The 16,603-nt window shown below is 43.8% G+C and overlaps 2 protein-coding genes and 1 pseudogene across 2 annotated transcripts; 1 reads left to right on the top strand and 2 right to left on the bottom strand.

The window, feature by feature from the left end:
• Positions 1-234: 234 nt before the first annotated feature.
• LOC134212868 (U4/U6.U5 tri-snRNP-associated protein 1) lies at positions 235-4,763 on the bottom strand. The gene is made up of 3 exons (XM_062691123.1): positions 4,286-4,763; positions 613-2,921; positions 235-537 (listed from the first exon to the last, which is right to left on the bottom strand). The coding sequence occupies exons 1-3, from the start codon at positions 4,614-4,616 to the stop codon at positions 397-399; spliced, it is 2,781 nt and encodes a 926-aa protein (XP_062547107.1). The 5' UTR covers positions 4,617-4,763; the 3' UTR covers positions 235-396.
• A 277-nt stretch (positions 4,764-5,040) lies between these two features.
• LOC134217013 (T-complex protein 1 subunit theta-like) lies at positions 5,041-10,582 on the top strand (annotated as a pseudogene).
• Positions 10,583-14,377: 3,795 nt separating this feature from the next.
• LOC134217012 (helicase domino-like) lies at positions 14,378-16,603 on the bottom strand. Its single transcript, XM_062695765.1, has 3 exons — positions 16,154-16,603; positions 15,135-16,095; positions 14,378-14,772 (listed from the first exon to the last, which is right to left on the bottom strand). The coding sequence occupies exons 2-3, from the start codon at positions 15,333-15,335 to the stop codon at positions 14,614-14,616; spliced, it is 360 nt and encodes a 119-aa protein (XP_062551749.1). The 5' UTR covers positions 15,336-16,095; positions 16,154-16,603; the 3' UTR covers positions 14,378-14,613.

Genomic DNA, 16,603 nt, shown 5'->3' with positions numbered 1-16,603 from the left:
ATTACTATGTTTATGAAATGCTTCAATCTACACAATTTTTTGCTTTCTACATCTCGATAACCTTCTTATTTCAATTTCCCTCTATTTCGATGTGTCTTGGTCATATTTTGTATCCTGATGTCGAAGGCCCTAATCAAACTTTCGTCGTCCAACTTTTTTTTTAACTTGGTTTCGGTTTGCAGTGAAAGAAAAAAAAACACGGATGTGTCAACCATGACCGTCAATAGAAAAACCCAATAAAAAGTCTTTTTTTGCGTTACAAGCAGCTGTATTAAACCCATTTGCTGAAAATGTCAGCAAATAATATACGAGAATAAACTATCTTTGAAAATCGATCAGTGATGGTTCTCGCCACTTTACTAATCCTTCTCAGACGACTATCGGCTTCACTTACTCTTAACGCTTATGTTTCACAATGCTGGTGTTCTGCTTGCTACCACTGAGTACCACAAACGCCGACTGGGTTTCCTTCTGCTTCTGCTGCAACATGTTCAACGTCCCAAGCGGAGTATCCGTCGAACTCATCTTCTTCATCAACTGTAAGGATGGACATAAATTTCGTAGTTTAACGCATGAAAACGCAATGAAATTTTTGTGAAACCCGAAACTTACCCCTTCCTGTTCGTTCTTCTTCAACCGCTTTTCGACTTTGTTCTTGCCCGGTCCTTTACCGTGGAACTTGTGTGAAAGATACCGAAAGGCTTCCTTCGGAGTCAGCAAGTGTCCATTATCGTCGATGTACTCCAGCTTTACATTCGGTTTGAATGTGTCCTTCTCCTTGAAGTCCATGATTGGACCACTGAAACGATCCCGCCGCGAATATTTGTCATCATCGCCGTAGTTTTTATCCTCAATCGAATAGTTCTGTGCTTGTAGGTGAGCGAACCGAGCATTGCTCGGTCGATTAGATTCCTCTCGCTCCAGGTAACCTTTCGATTGGGCTAATTGTAAAGCTCCGGCAACGCTGGAAGCCACGTCCGGTTCCTCATCTAAAATGGCGACATCATCTACGGGCACGGCTGACGAGCTCTGGCCTTCCTGTTCCTGCTCGGTGTTGACCGAGTTCCATGCTCCGGCAGGGTCCACCATTTCCTCTTGCTCTCTGTCGCTTTCCTGATCAAAGTCCATCATGTCGTTCACATCTTCGTCGCGGTTTCCAGCCAAACCGTAGGTCGGAATATCACCGAGGGTTCGACAGAATTCGGCGGTGGCATTCAGTAAGATCGCACCATCCCGAGTTCGAGTGTCGTAATTGGATTCCTCCTCGTCGGAGTCCATTTCCGGTTTGATCTCCTTCTTGACCTGATCCGGATCGATCGGAAGGGCTTTGGAAATGATGGCTTCCTTCTGTTTGAGTCTGCGAGCTTTCGAAAGAACAGCTTGCAGATCTTCGTCGTCCTCTTCGATTTTTATGTTCGATAAGTCTTCCTGGGGAACTGAAGTGTCGTCGGTCAGTAGCAGGTCTTTCCTTCTATTCCTGAATTGGGACTCTGTTTCGGTGGCTGTTGGTGCCGGTCGACGCGAAGAACGCGAACCCAGATCCTGACTGGATGAGGCTTCCGGAATAGAACCCAACAAATCATCTGCACGGAGCTTCTGACGAATTTTTCTGACCTTCTTTTTGGGTTTTTTGAATGATGCCATTTCTGTTTCTGTATAGAACTCAGAAGCTAATGTGAGAGGAAGAGTGTTCAACGCTTCTAACTTCTTGTTCTGGAGTTTGGCTCTTATTTCCAGTTGCCTACGCCTTTCAAAGGCTTCATGCTCAGCATTTGAGCCGATCGTGAAACTGGTTTTCTGCTGCCCCCCTATTTCTTCGTTGTATTTCCCGAGAATGTCTCTTTGTTTCGGCATTCCGAACTCATCCACATCGTCCTGACTGTAGACATCGTACCCATAGCTGTTGGGATTTTGCTTCCTGTTTTCGACATTCTTTTTGTACCGTTCGTCATCAACCATGTTAACGTTGACCAGCGTATCGCCAGCTTCCTCATCAAGAACATCCGCATCTTTTAGGGTCAAAATAACATGTCGGCCTTCCTTGAACTCTTCCACATCATGCTCAACCCTCAGTCCTCTTAAATCTCGATCTTTGTACGCCTCTCGTCTCGAATTACGAACTTCTTGTTCCACCAAATCACCCACACCGAATTCTTCATCCAGCTGATCCAACAACTTTGCTCTTTGATCGGCTTCCTTCTTCAATCGATGCTTGTCTCTGGTTCTGATGGCCCAACTCTTCAGGTCATCCATCTCATCATCTTCTCCAAGCGTTTGAACCTTCTTCAACTTTTCTTCGATCGCACGCTTCTCTTTGCGTTCCTTCAATTTTTGCCGTATCTTTTCTTCCTTGGTCTTCTCCGTTATACTTGACGCAGGCTTGTGATAAAATTCTCCCAAATCGTCCTTAATCTTTTCATAGCTCTTGCCTGTTTTGGCGTCCTTTGGTGCATCTTCGTCACGTTTAGATCCACTCTCCACAGACACAGAAGATGGACCGACTTCCAAAGGCTTCAAGCCAAGCTTTTCTCTTAGCTTATTGGTCTCTTCAATTGACAGAACATCACCGGCGCCATTTGTCGGAATTGGTGATGGAGACCTCAGCTTGACTGCTGGGGGAGGCGGTGGCGATCTTTGCCTGGCCGAAGGAGGCGGTGGAGGCGACCTCTGCCTAACCGAGGGTGGTGGTGGTGGCGAAGGCGACCGTCGTCGAGAAATCTTTGGCGGTGGTGGGGGAGGCGATGGCGATGGTGTCCTCCTTCGAGCTATCCGTGGCGGTGACGGTGTGCGCCTCCTAGGTGCTGCCAGTCTAGGCGGTGAGGGTGATTTGCGTACCGGTTCCGGTGTAGGATAGCGCCGAGTGATTGGCGGCGGGGGTGGTGGGATTTCATCGTCGACAGGGACTTCAACACAGTCGGAACCTAAAATGAAAGTGAGGTGAATCGTTAAAAATTATTCCGACATATTTAGGTAGAGGTGGATCACACGAATCAGTAGCCGTTTTTCATGTCATGGCTCCCATTTTTATATATGTAACCATTAGGAAACGGATGAAAAGCAGATGAGCTTGTTCCTTATTCTTGTAATACTTTTTTAGTAATAAGCACGACGAATTTCTTCTCAAATGAATTTGTGTTCGTGAAACTAAAAACAGCTCCCCTACTTAATTCTCGCCCCAAATCCGCTTGGGGAGTATCTAAATGTGTAGAAAAATGATCCTATGACTGGAAAAATGACTGGAGTTCTCCAAAACACAAATCATGCCGCCATTTTCATTCAACACAAACGAAGTTATTGATGATTCGCATAGGCTTTGACAAAAGCACTCGTAGACGTAGCGTTAACGGAACATTGCAGCGATCCACCAAAGAGTCGCGGTGCGTCGCTCTTCTGCAAATAAATTCTAATATGATGACGCAGGGAATAGGTTTGCAAATGATTGTGGAACATGAACAACATTTAACTCAAATTTCCGATTTGCAGGTTCATATTTTAGAATTAAAAGGTTATAGAACCTACGATGCCATAAGGTTTAGTTCTTGCAGGTTCGGGGGGAGTTTGACGATAAAGGATTCATTTAAGAGGCTCGGGAAACTTAGCCAACACACTCCGGAAATTCAGCTCACCCTCAATTCTAGGGGAGCATTTTTGTAGGTGGAAAGACTAATCTACATTTATCAAGAAATCTTTCAATGTGTAACCCTGCTATTTAGGTACCACGAAGATATAAAAATGGCATTGTATGAACTATTCAATCTTAACTTACTGTCAGCAGCTTAAACCGTTTACGTAAATAACACGACTGGCAAGATTTACGCAGTTCGCTTGAAAATAATTAGCTGCAACTAGCAAACAGTTAGAATTCTATGCTCTTGAATATCTGTACAATTATTTGATAGGAACTCTTCATAAAAGCCACCAGATATGTACATGTAAACAAGGACTCATAATCATGACGCGTATTTCTGAGTTGTTGGAAGAACAGTTTTACAAATATTGTCTTTGCGCTAAAAATATTTTATCTCGTTGATTTTTACTTCAAAATTTGTGTTTCGCTTTTCCGAATTTGTGGCCGCACTGTACTTACGCTAACGAAACGCAGCAGAGAACCTTTTGTCAACAATTAATAATACGGTCCCCTGAAAAGACGTAAAAAGACTTGCTAATGATTTCCTGACGACCCGAACGGGAAGCACACAAGACGGGAGAACACAATAATCGCTTTCTTATGATTGTTCTTCCGCCTTCATCCCAGTGCTTCCCGGTATCCTAAGTGATGACTTACTGTCGCTGTCATCCGCCACCTCCACCAACTCTCGCTCGCGACGGCTTTTGTGCCTCCTGCTGGATCCGCTTTCCTGCTCTCCGTTGCCTTCCTCATAGCGCTTCGTTCGCCGGTGGTGCTTGTGCTCACTTCGTTCCTTCCTGTGCTTTTTATGGCGGTAGGACTTTTCACCAGCGGACGGTTCCTTGCGGACTCGTTCGTACTCCACCTCTTGTTCGTGTTCCTGTTCCTCGACCGAATACGAACGGCTGCGTTTCTCATGCGGAGAACGGCTCCGAGAGCGACGTTTATGCTTTTTCGACTCCTTCTTATGCTTTTTTGAGGAACCCATAACGGTGTAGACGCGATTGGTTATAAAACTTTAAGCAAATTACACCAAAATTAAACGTTTTATTGCTTCTGTAATGTGAAAATTCACTTCACCAAAATAATTTTGGCTAAAACGAGGAAACGTTTATAAACATCATGACAGTTGCCGATTGATGTCAAGGAACTGTTATACACGGGGAAAATCGTTTAAAAAAAGAAAAGCAATCTGTTATACTGCAACTAGGTTCATGTTCAAATGTCGAAGGCAATCTAGACGAAAAAATGAACAAACCTGAATCAGGTACTAATAACCGGGACGTGATTGTCCCGAAGAACCGATTAAAAATTCATGCAACCCAGAAGAGCTGACGAGACCAGCACCGCCAGAGGCGCTAGTGTAGTTTACTCACATTTAGGGTAAATTTATTTGAAAGTGTTATGTCAAGTGTAGACTTTTTTTGCTGTGAGTTTTGGCGCTCGCCTCGAACGAGAAAATTAATAAATATTTACGTCGGTTCGTCGCTCATCCATACATAACGAGTTTGAGCTTGCGGTGTAAGAAAATCTGTGCAGAAAATGGCTCTTCACGTCCCGAAAGCACTTGTATTTGCTTTCATGTTAAAGAAAGGTGCTCATGTAAGTATAAATTGCTGGGTCCGAAGGTGGATTCCAGTCAAAATTGGTTATTTCCGGACGGATGGCGATGACTCACGTAAGTTTTTTTTTTCTCGTAGGCTTATTCCGGCCTGGAGGAGCAGTACACCGAAACATCAACGCCTGTAAGGAGTTTGCCGATTCGGTGCGCCCGGAATAAACAAAAAAATTTAATGATCATCAATCACATCGAGAATCAGTTTGTCACTTCCGAAGCGGGCACCATCATGACACAGATGTCGAACATCCGGCGGCCAAACTGATGATCCAGGTCAGCCAGATGCAGGATGCCGAAATGGGAGATGTGTTCCATCTTCGTGGAGGTGTTTTGCGGCGCTACTGGAGGTCGCTCAAGAGCTGCTTCGATTGGGAGTGACAACAAGCGATATTGCTGAAGGGTATGAAAAAGCCCTGGATCTGGCTTTGTAACCTCTGCGAAGTCTGGTTTGCCACGAAGTAAAGGATTATCAAAATCAGGAACAGGTCAAGGTAATATGAAAGGTTTCGATTATGTCCAAACAGTTTGGTAACGAGGACTTCATTTCAGAATTGATAACAAAGGCATGTGCTTCGATTCTGCCGGAAAAGCTCTCCTTCAATGTGGAAAACATTAGAGTGTGCAAGATTTTGGGAAGTGGATTGCGCACGTCCGAGGTGGTTCATGAAATGGTGTTCAAGCGCTTCCTGGAAGGCGAGATCACTTCGGCCAAAAATGCTAAAATTCCTATGTTTTCCTGTCCGGTGGATATTATTCAGACGGAAACCAAGGGAACTGTTCTGATCAAGAGTGCTGATGAGCTAAAGAACTTCAGCTAGGGAGAGGAAAATCTATTGGAATCGCAAATTAAGGCTATCGCTGATACCGGGACTAAGGTTCAGCGACATGGCTCTGCATTACATGAACAAATATTATGGCGGTGCGTTTGAATTCCAAGTTTGCGTCGATTGAGCAAGGCCGTTAATGGAACTGTACTACCCTGTTTGACTCCAACAAGTTCCGAAGAGCTATTGCGACAATGTGTTCGTAAATGAATTTGGAGATACCTCAGTGTGTATTTTCCTCTCGGAAGGATCGGATAGCAGAATTGTTACCATTGTCATTCGTGGCTCCACAGACAACTACATGGACGATATCGAGGGTACCATTAACGATGGAGTCAACACTTTCAAGGGTCTTTTCTGCCAGGAGCTGGAGCTGTAGAAATTGAACTAGCTCGTTTGTCGCATGAGTATGCATAAGATTCCTGGCTGAAAATCGATTAAAGATTCCCTAATATATGCTCATTAAACATCCATTAAATGTTATTAACTCTTATTGCTGTTAATATATACTTAAAGCACATGATTGGATAAATGCATACTCTTACCCCACCCCATGCGCACTTTTACCCCACCGGTGGGGTAAGAGTGCGTTTTTCACTTGTCTTGCAATAAGGGTTCAACTTAAACGAATCTCAATAACTTCAATATTTTTTCCACTGGGTAACATAAAGGAAGAGTATATGAATCATCGACACTGAGTTGATATGCAGAAGCTTGCTTTATAAGGGCCACATGATCTTTTGAAAACTAAGTGCGTACTCTTGCCCCACTCTACTCTACTGGAAGATCCAGTCAGAGTCACCGGATAAATCACGTAACTCAAGGAAACTAAATTTTGTTCAGGTTACTTGTCATTCAGGTCACTCTTACGTGAAAAGTAGGGTGGATGAGAACCACATTTGTTTTTAGGTAAATATGACGTGAAGATTTTTCAGAGTGCATATAATCGGGACTACGAGCATTGAGCAGTAGACTGGTCCAGGATACAAAAAGTAGTCCAATTCTACGGGGCACCAGTGGTGGAAATACTCGCTTCACGAGTAAGAAAAGAGTGTAATTGGGCCTACAAAAAATGCCACACTCGCGCGAACCTACTGCCTGCATTTTTCTGGTGCTTGCTTTGTTCGCGAGTACGGGCAGAGCAAAGTAAAAAAGCAGGGCAGTATTTTGTTCGGGAGTATCACGGTCGCGAGTATTTGTGATTATTTCGAATACAATGGATAAATTTCACTTGTGATAAACACAATAACTATAAACAAAGATATTCTTGCTCGAACACCTCGAACATCCGTGATAAACATGTTCCGAAGTTGTTTTATGACATTTTGCAAATCAACCCGAATGACTCGCGAAGCTTCACGAACATTTTTCGGGGTTCGTTTTTTTGTTTTCTCTGCGAGTAGTAGGTAGGCAAGAAAAATGCAAAACAAGTGTTCACGAGTATTTTGCATTGCCTACTTCTCGTTTTGTGGGCAAGGTTCGTAGATTTCCACCACTGCGGGGCACCCCCCAGGATTTTGCCTTTGGGTAAGAAAATCATTCTCTGAAAATTTCAGCCTGATCGGTTATTGCATAAGCTGGCGCAATTGATTTGAAGTTAATATGGGGGTTTCAGCCGAAATATATGGGAAAATACACCTCTGTTACTATTTCGTACAAGAAATTGGATGGAAAAGCCCGATTGAGCCCAGATTTGCAGGAAACGAAGTTAACATGCCAATGAACAATTTGATATACAATTCTACTAAGATTAAATAAACTTTAAATTACTTTTTAGCTGATTTATCTGGAGTTTGGTTGAGATTTTGGATAAATAATCGGCGTTGCATACCATTCTTTGGCAACATCTTTTCATCAAACACAGAAATCAAATCTACCTCGAACAAGAATCATAAAAAAAAATTCAGGAAGTATTTGTCTTCTTCTTATTGGCATTACATCCCCACACTGGGACAGAGCCGCCTCGCAGCTTAGTGTTCACTTAAGCACTTCCACAGTTATTAACTGCGAGGTTTCTAAGCCAAGTTACCATTTTTGCATTTGTATATCATGAGGCTAACACGATGATACTTTTATGCCCAGGGAAGTTGAGACAATTTCCAAGCCGAAAATTGTCTAGACCGGCACCGGGAATCGAACCCAGCCACCCTCAGCATGGTCTTGCTTTGTAGCCGCTCGTCTTACCGCACGGCTAAGGAGGGCCCCACAGAAGTATCTGTCCGGTCACGAAATATTAGCCTCGACAGTGGCAACCTTCCCACTGAAGGACTTCCTGAAATAAACCACAAGTTGGCTCAGCAGGGGATGAAGACTGTATCTCAGCCCTTCCACTGAAGAGCCTTCTAATCCGTGCGATAGCGACTGAAGGAGAACATTATTTTTAACTCTCAGAGCCTTGAAAAGGGCTGTTTGCTTCGGCTAAGTGCAAAAAGTAAGAAAACGATCTTTTCAAATAACCGCGAATTTCTAGTGATGGTGTAAAAAAGACTGAATGCTCTGCGAGCGAATGCACTTTTCTTTTATACCTTATTTTGAATCTTCTCTACTTCCCAATTGGTGGGCCAATCAGCTAGTGTCTTGTATCCCGCTTCTTTGTCAGCCAAACCGTCATCATAATCAACGCGTTCGAGAAGGGCTTCTTCTTTTTTACGCTTGTTGCTCGCTGCTGGCGTCTATTTCCTAACGGGACTTTTCGCTAGATACAGGCCAATAAGCCGGGCAAGCGAGCTTAGAATCGCAGTTCAGGTGGGAAGTACGTGTTCTTTTCTGAGACAACATTAGTGCTGTCCAATGAGCAGCTCGAAGTTGTTCCCGTCCTGCTCGTTCTTTTTTGTCAACATGAGCAGGACAGGGAGAAACTTCGAGCTACTTCAAGCTCTCATTGGACAGCACTATTATTAGTAGTAGAAGGAAGGAAACACCCGGACATGGGATTTCGGGTGATAAGATTTAGAATTGGTAACATGGGACGATCATTCAGTCACGTTCGCTTTGTGTGCGGTCAGTATCAAACAATGTTTATCTACATATTTTTTATCAATGCCAAAAAATCCAACATTTGATGAAAAATCGGTTGATAGTTTATTAATGTTTGAGCACTATTCTATCGGTGTTTTTTATCCAAATAAGATTATGTGAGAGATTTGGACATCTTATGAATCTTTAAAGGCATGGTCAAGCGAAGTCCTTCGTCCACTTCGCGGTTAAATCAGAAAAATTATCCACTGTTAGTTTTGACGCTATTTATGAAAATCACGCATAAAATTTCATCTCTAGAATATTGGATTTGGCACCCAAGTACAATTTCTATCCCGAAGGGTATTGAAAGAATTGATATTGATCTCTATTATTGGCTCTCTGAAGAACCGTTTGTTTTTTGGCTATACATGCTGCATCATGTGGCTTTTCTTCAGCCTGTCTCGGCTCAGCACCGATGCCGGCCGGTCTCGGCTCGACTCTGCTGCTGCTGCCGGTATCTGCTCAGCATTGCTGCTTTGTCGGGTCTGTAGGGTGGACTGCTGATGTACTGGTTTCGGCTGATGATGGTCGCTTCGATGGTGTCGAGCCGAAAAAGCGGTCGGTGCAGACTTCATTCCCTGCTAAAAGGTGTGAGTGCTGTTCAATCGATGATGCGGTTGCTTCGCTTGTCCCGGTCAGAATGAAAGGAAAAAATCGCGTTGCGCTATTTTATGGCTTCTCGGCAGACCCAGCGGCTGCTCATTCGCTGGTGTCTACACCAATCAGAACGTGGTAATGGAATGATGCAAGAATTATGCGGTACCCATATTTATAGGTTCCCTTGATCTCAATGTTTTTCATTGAAAACAGTTTCATGCCTAATGAAACAAGTTTTTCGGGTCTTATCAAGCATGGACATGGAAGGCATACTTGAAATCTGTCGATTGAGGGGCTTACCGCAGAAATTCGTCCACTGAGACGAACGCTATTAACGTTTAAAATCTTTCAACACAGCGTAACGCGGTCGATTTGAATATTTTGAAATGACACCCGGTATAGTAAAGGGAGACGTAAGTCCTACGTCAAAAGGTTTTCCGTACCAATGACAGTACGAAAGAAACTTTCTTTTCCGATCTGCGCAAGGGCCTCATACGCCTGTCACTGGCGAACAAAGCTCGTGTACTCTGCATCGAAGCTTAGAACCGGTGTTAGGGCGCAATCGTTAATGTGAACATTTTTATATTCGGTTAGTTACTGCAAATAAATACTTTTTCGAGTCCCTATAATCAAGCAGGTATCTCAAGCATATCACATCGTTATATTGCTGCATGATTGAGTGTTGAATTTTGATAAAATATCGAAAACAAAAGTGTGCATAAAAATTGCCTCGCCATAACAAAAAGGTGGTAGAGAATTAACACTGTTGTTTACAGTTTAGAACCAAATCCAGATGTCGCACATGTTGGGGTAGGGATTCAGTGCTCCGCCTTCTCCCCTGGATCTGCGCATTTGCATCTCCGCTGACAATCTTTACATCGTGTGGTGGGCACTCATCCTTCACGTCATCAGGCTTAGGGCCGTTTAAAAATTACGTCCAAGGTTTGAGGGGGGGGGGGGGTCAGAGTTTTGTGACAGTTTGTGACGGTGGGAGGGAGGGGGGTTCGTCTTATGTGACGTCCGTCCAATACTGAAAGCATTTTAGAAACAACTTGCATTTTAAAAACATTCAAACTGTTAGTAAGGGACATAACTCACTATGTTATTGTGAAAATAGTGTACGAAAAAGATAAACCACAGTAATCGCTAAAATATAAATGAGACATGTACGTACAGGGGGAGGGGGGGGTCAATTATTTGTGACAGTTTGTGACAGGAGGGGAGGCGGTTGAAAATGCCGAAAAACGATGGACGTAATTTTTGAACGATCCCTTATCGTTCTTTGGGGCATAGATGCAGATCAGGCTATAGTTGAAGAATTTGCCCTTCATTCTCAACACGCAAATGCGGTCGCTTATCCGCTTCCACCGAATAACACGCTTTATCTCTTCCGATCACCATGAAGCCAACTCCTCGTTCTGCGCTGTCACCGCCGCGCGCTATAGTAGATGTGGTACTTGAATGAAATGTTTGCTGCGGGTTACACCGCCCGGAATTCACGTTCTCCAGTTCTGGGCCACCGTATTTCCTGGATTGCTGCCACACTCACGCCCACCTTCTGCAGCTCACGAGCCAGGAGCCCAGCACGTGCGGGTTCATTCAAAGTTCACACGTTCCAGGACATTCCAATCGTTATCCTTTCGTCATTGCCGGGTCTGTTGCTGTTGAATCAATCCGTTTGCTCTACTTTTGCCTTTCTTTGTAACTGTAGAATTACAGACAAACAGATATAACACATGTGAAATTCTCATTGTTCACTGATTTACTGGTCAATTTGAATTATCATTAGTTGGCCAATCGATCACTCGTGGCGCGCGCATTGGATTGGCTCGAGTTTGACGTTTGCATACTACCGCCATCTGGTTCGTGGTTTGCTCAACTTAGTGAAAACAACAGATGTCGTTAGGGTTTGTGCGACGATGAATCTCATTAGTGAATGTGCAATGTATTATGTCTGTTTGTCTGTGGTAGAATCTTCGGTAGGCTAGCTTACCAGGGTTGCGCTACCTACATCGCGTTGGAAGAGCTGTCTTTTCGATGCTGACACGATGCCACATGATGTGCACAGTTTAGTTTAGAGTCCCTCGCTGGCACTCGGACGATGATCAGCCACCCCTAACATGGGGAACAAACGCTGTTGTGAGCCGCTTCTAACATGGAGAACAGGTGCTCGATCAGATTTGCACCTCCGGATAGAGTAAAATCCCCCCTTCCCTGTCAGCATACGACCATAGTTCCCACCGGGGTAGTTTACCCGATCTTTTCTAAGGTTGCTCGTATCCCGACCAGCGTCACGAGGAGGTAGGGATAGGAGCTGCTTTGTAAGAGGCTAAGGACCGCGAAATGGAGTCTATTTTATTCCTTCAGGTACGCGAAGCAACAATGGTACGCTTTACCCAACATTTGCCGAACCCTATAAAAGTTAAAAGCTACAGATATTCCCAGGGTAATTTCAGAGGAATTCATGAAGGAATTTTCAGAGCAATCCACGAAAGAGTTCCTAAAGAGATTTCCGGAATAACTAAATCCTTCGAATTATTTTGGTGGGATTTTAACCCGTATTCTTTCTTTTGCAGACGTTTTCGACCGCAACCATGCATGAACCTCGATATGAGCTCCCGTCCAGTGTCTTCTTGGAAAATTTACAACAAATAGCGTAGCACTCGAAGAACCCGCTCATATGGTTCGCCAACTCATGGTTTATTTCGCAAAGCTCACTGGAGAACTTCCAGGAGCAGCGGGATGAGGCTATCAAGGGCCCTGCCTAACACGGTAATTATAAAGCCAACAAATCTGCCATGATCATGTTACTGCTCGAGGTTACTCGTTATCAGCAGGAGAATTTTTGATTAGACGTTCGAGTCTAAGACGCAGAGGTAGAGGCCATCACTGAAGATGTGTGACTTGGAAGATTTATCACGGAATGCGAAGGAGCTGGCGAAAGTTATTAGTTTGGCAGAAGTGTTACTTCAGGTGATAAATACCCGCGATCCGATTGGAACATAGATTGATTACGAGTATCTTACAAAACAACGACTCTCCGAATAGGGTTTGAACAATGATTTCCTTGAACAGATAGTAAAAAAATCTGAAAATTGGTTGTAGGGAGACCTGATGAGCAGAATGTGGCCAAAATGATTTAAAACGATTTGCAGCGTGGTCGATTGCCTTTATATGTGCCACCAGAGGGTTTCCAAAGAAAAGTCGAGCGGGAATGTCTACGTGACTGACGAAATCGAATTGAAGAAGGATGGAAAACAGCATGGAGACTAATCTGAAACGACGGTCAAACAGCGAAGCGCATCGGAATCAACTTCTACGAGACCCATAACGTTATGAATTGAAAAAGGAACAAGAATATTGTATTTCACATATAAGAGTTAAATAAAATATAGCACAATAATAGCACGTGTCTCTGTCCCACACTTTTTAACGGTCAATCGCTTTTGGGGGCGATCGCTTCTGTCAAATGAGCTAAGACACAACTCCGCTGCAATGTTAATATACGTAGGTTGGTAGCTGAGCTACGAAAACCTCGCGAGTCATTATGGGGATGGCGGTAGTTTTCGATGATATTTCATCATGGCATCGTGGGCAACAAATTTGAATTATTTTCCATGGGGTGACACGTCGGTTCGTCGGTGATACGACTGCTATTTGATAATAATTTTATTTCTTTGCGGAGGTTTGCCACGTTGCGTCGTAAGTCACGTTTACATTGACATGTACCTAACATTATTCTGTGCTTATTCTACGTCTCGTGTGAGGTGAGACTTTTCGAATTGTATGTTCGACTCACGGGAGAATAGTTGAAATTTATATTTCTCCAGTCACCCGAAAAGTAAAAGTAACACAGCTGTTTCTTTTACAGCAGATCTCATTTAAGCGAGTTCTGTAATGTTCATTTTGAATTTCCAGACTTTGACTCATCCATATTGAATCTGTTTTCTTCGAAATTCTACACAACTCGGAATCGACCTAGCTAGCCATCATGTGTAACATTCAAAAAAGCTACAACGTGAATTTGCTGCTCTATTCAATAAATCAGGATATGTATTACCTTCAGGGTTTGCAGAAATCACTCTCAATAGATAACGAACAACGATAAAAGAAAGACAAAAACCTCTTCGAATCATAACAAGCCATGAAAACAAAACTATAACGTTAATATATTATTATAACTAAAACGCGTTTTTCTAGCTCATTTTATGTTGGGGACCATATTTTTTCGCACAGCAGTGTAAAACAAGTTGAAATGCATGATCAGAACGGGGCCCCCGCAATTGGGGCTTATTTAAAGTAATTTATCATGGGTTGTAGCCCCCCGAATCAGTTCATTATCGTAAAAGCTACCGAGAAACGTCTCTCACGGTATGCTACCTATCGAGAGTGTATACAGATATAATAAGTGAGAGATTTTCTCATTCTCCTTTGGATTTAAACCCTGATTACCTTTGAATGTTCTTTCAAACGAAAGTTAATGCGCATTCTCGTTTACGCAATGGGGAGATGATTTGAATGAATCGCATTCGTTCGAAAGTGTCAGTCGTCAGTCTTGGATTTACCTGGAAGAACCGAGATCTTCGATGTTATTTAAGTGGAGGAGTATGTAAATAACTAGATTAGGGATACGGCAGCTCTTGGCTCTTCAAGTTTCTACCTAAGCAATAAGACAATTAGTTGTATAGGTGAATGAAAAAATTGCAATTGTCTTTTTTATGTCTAGTCAAATACGAGACACTGAATACTAAAGTCGTCTTATGACAATGAAGGCGTTCCGCCTGAAATGTGCAAGCTGTGACAACTTGTTTCGTCTGTTGCTGCAGCTCGGCTGCACTGGTAGCGGATGCCACCGCTTGAGGTTGCTGTATTGTTACGATCGCTACGCTAATGATCCGCTAGACGTGCAATCGCACTGGGCTTGCAGTTTAGCGCTGCTGATTTTGCAATTCAGTCAGAATAGCCTGCTGCTGCTGAGCTGGAGTAGCTCCGGCGGTCACCTTAATGTTCCCGATGCTCTGAGTAGGAGCATAGACTTGGATGTTGCCAGCTGCATTTGCTTGTGCAGCCGAAGTTGCGGTCACAACCTGAAAATGTTGATGATAAATTTAAGGGTTATTAATGGCTATGATCTAACTACAAAATCAATCACAAGCGGTAAGACGCGCGGCTACAAAGCAAGACCATGCTGAGGGTGGCTGGGTTCGATTCCCGGTGCCGGTCTTGGCAATTTTCGGATTGGAAATTGTCTCGACTTCCCTGGGCATAAAAGTATCATCGTGTTAGCCTCGTGATATACGAATGCAAAAATGGTAACTTGGCTAAGAAACCTCGCAGTTGATAACTGTGGAAGTGCTTAATGAACACTAAGCTGCGAGGCGGCTCTGTCCCAGTGTGGGAATGTAATGCCAATAAGAAGAAGAAGATGTAGCAGAAAATCAATACTCACTTGAACGGTCTGTCGTTGGTTGGCCTGTTGTGACACTGACAACGGAATGAACCGTCCGACACTGGTGTTACCCAGCACGATTTGTCCACCAGCGACAATAGATGCCGGCTGCGCATGACAGATAACTTGCTGTATCTGTTGTAACAGTTCCTGTAGATAGATTTTTGGGACCTTGCACAAAAAGCTGCATTGGTTGGGCATTTTTGCCGGCCATCTGCGTAATCTAAGTCATTTTTCCAGTCTTACGCTGAGCAGCAATGATTTGCTGTTGAAGATAAAGCTGGCGAACCTGACTCTTGATTGCTTTCAGTTGACCAGGTTTCAACTGAGACAACGTCATTCCAGTAACTGCTACTTGCTGCTACTGTTCCTGATGAAGTTTTAACAAGTGTTGCAATTTGCTGACCGGAAGTTCCAGCCTATTGGACTAACACATTGGCAGGAGCAAAAACCCGTGTTTGGGGCATAAGTTACTACTTGTGCTGTTGACTGATAATCTGCCGTTCCATCATCATTTGCATCTCACCCTCAATAACTCGCCGAGTTATCATCTGTTTCGTTCCAACCTGCTCAATGAACTGAGTTCTCTGTTGTCCAGGGGTAACTTGAACTGTGGATATTGTTCCTGCCTGTATTGTGGTAACAGTCGCTGCGGAACTAGTATTAATCGTAGCAACTGAGACCTTCTGCCCGACTGATTGCACTTGTACTGCCTGTCCTACCGTGCCTGTTTGGATGATGTTGCTGGGTGATAATGTTCTGATTTGAAGGGCTTGCGACTATGGCCTTCACAATCGGGCTGGGGTCGAGACGTCCGCCCTGTATATCGATGAGGCTTGCACAAGTGTTGCCACTGTCGGACTCGCACTGGTTCCTACACCACAGACGACGATCGTTGCTTGCTGAACTTGACCACCGCTGAAAATGGGGGTTTTCCCGGCATGATTTTTGTTTACTCGTACTGCAAGCATAGCTAATATTATTGAAGTTTTCAAATAAATAAAATATGGGCGACTTACTGTATTCCATCATCCAGTTGATCCGACATCAGCCCCAGAAAGTCGCGTGAAATGGTCCACTTCTGCCTTCTTGTATATGGCAGTGTATATTCTTCTGAACAATCAGGATCAGTTGATAGTGTTTACGCAGAGCGCAGATACTCGCGCTACAATGTCCATGCTCCCCGGAACGGTACTAATCCGGTCGGTGGTAATACGGGAACCCGCAAAGAAGCACCATTTTCCTTTCCTATACGCGATGACAGATCTACAGAAAACGAAAACATCGATGCTGTCAGTTGTGCACGGCGAGAAATTTACGCGCAAAAGTTAATACTGACAGCGTTTGGCTTAGCGTCTTTTCATTTGTATACCTAGAACTCTACACACCGATGGAGACTTCAAGCGCAACACGAAAAAAATCCTAGTGTCATGTCCCGGTTATTAGTTCCTGCCTGAATCAGAGTCTAT

This window comes from Armigeres subalbatus, chromosome 2 (assembly GCF_024139115.2).
Source record: "Armigeres subalbatus isolate Guangzhou_Male chromosome 2, GZ_Asu_2, whole genome shotgun sequence".
Lineage (NCBI taxonomy): Eukaryota > Metazoa > Arthropoda > Insecta > Diptera > Culicidae > Armigeres > Armigeres subalbatus.
The sequence above is the reverse complement of the archived record's forward strand: the minus strand, read 5'-3'. Positions and strand labels throughout refer to the sequence as shown.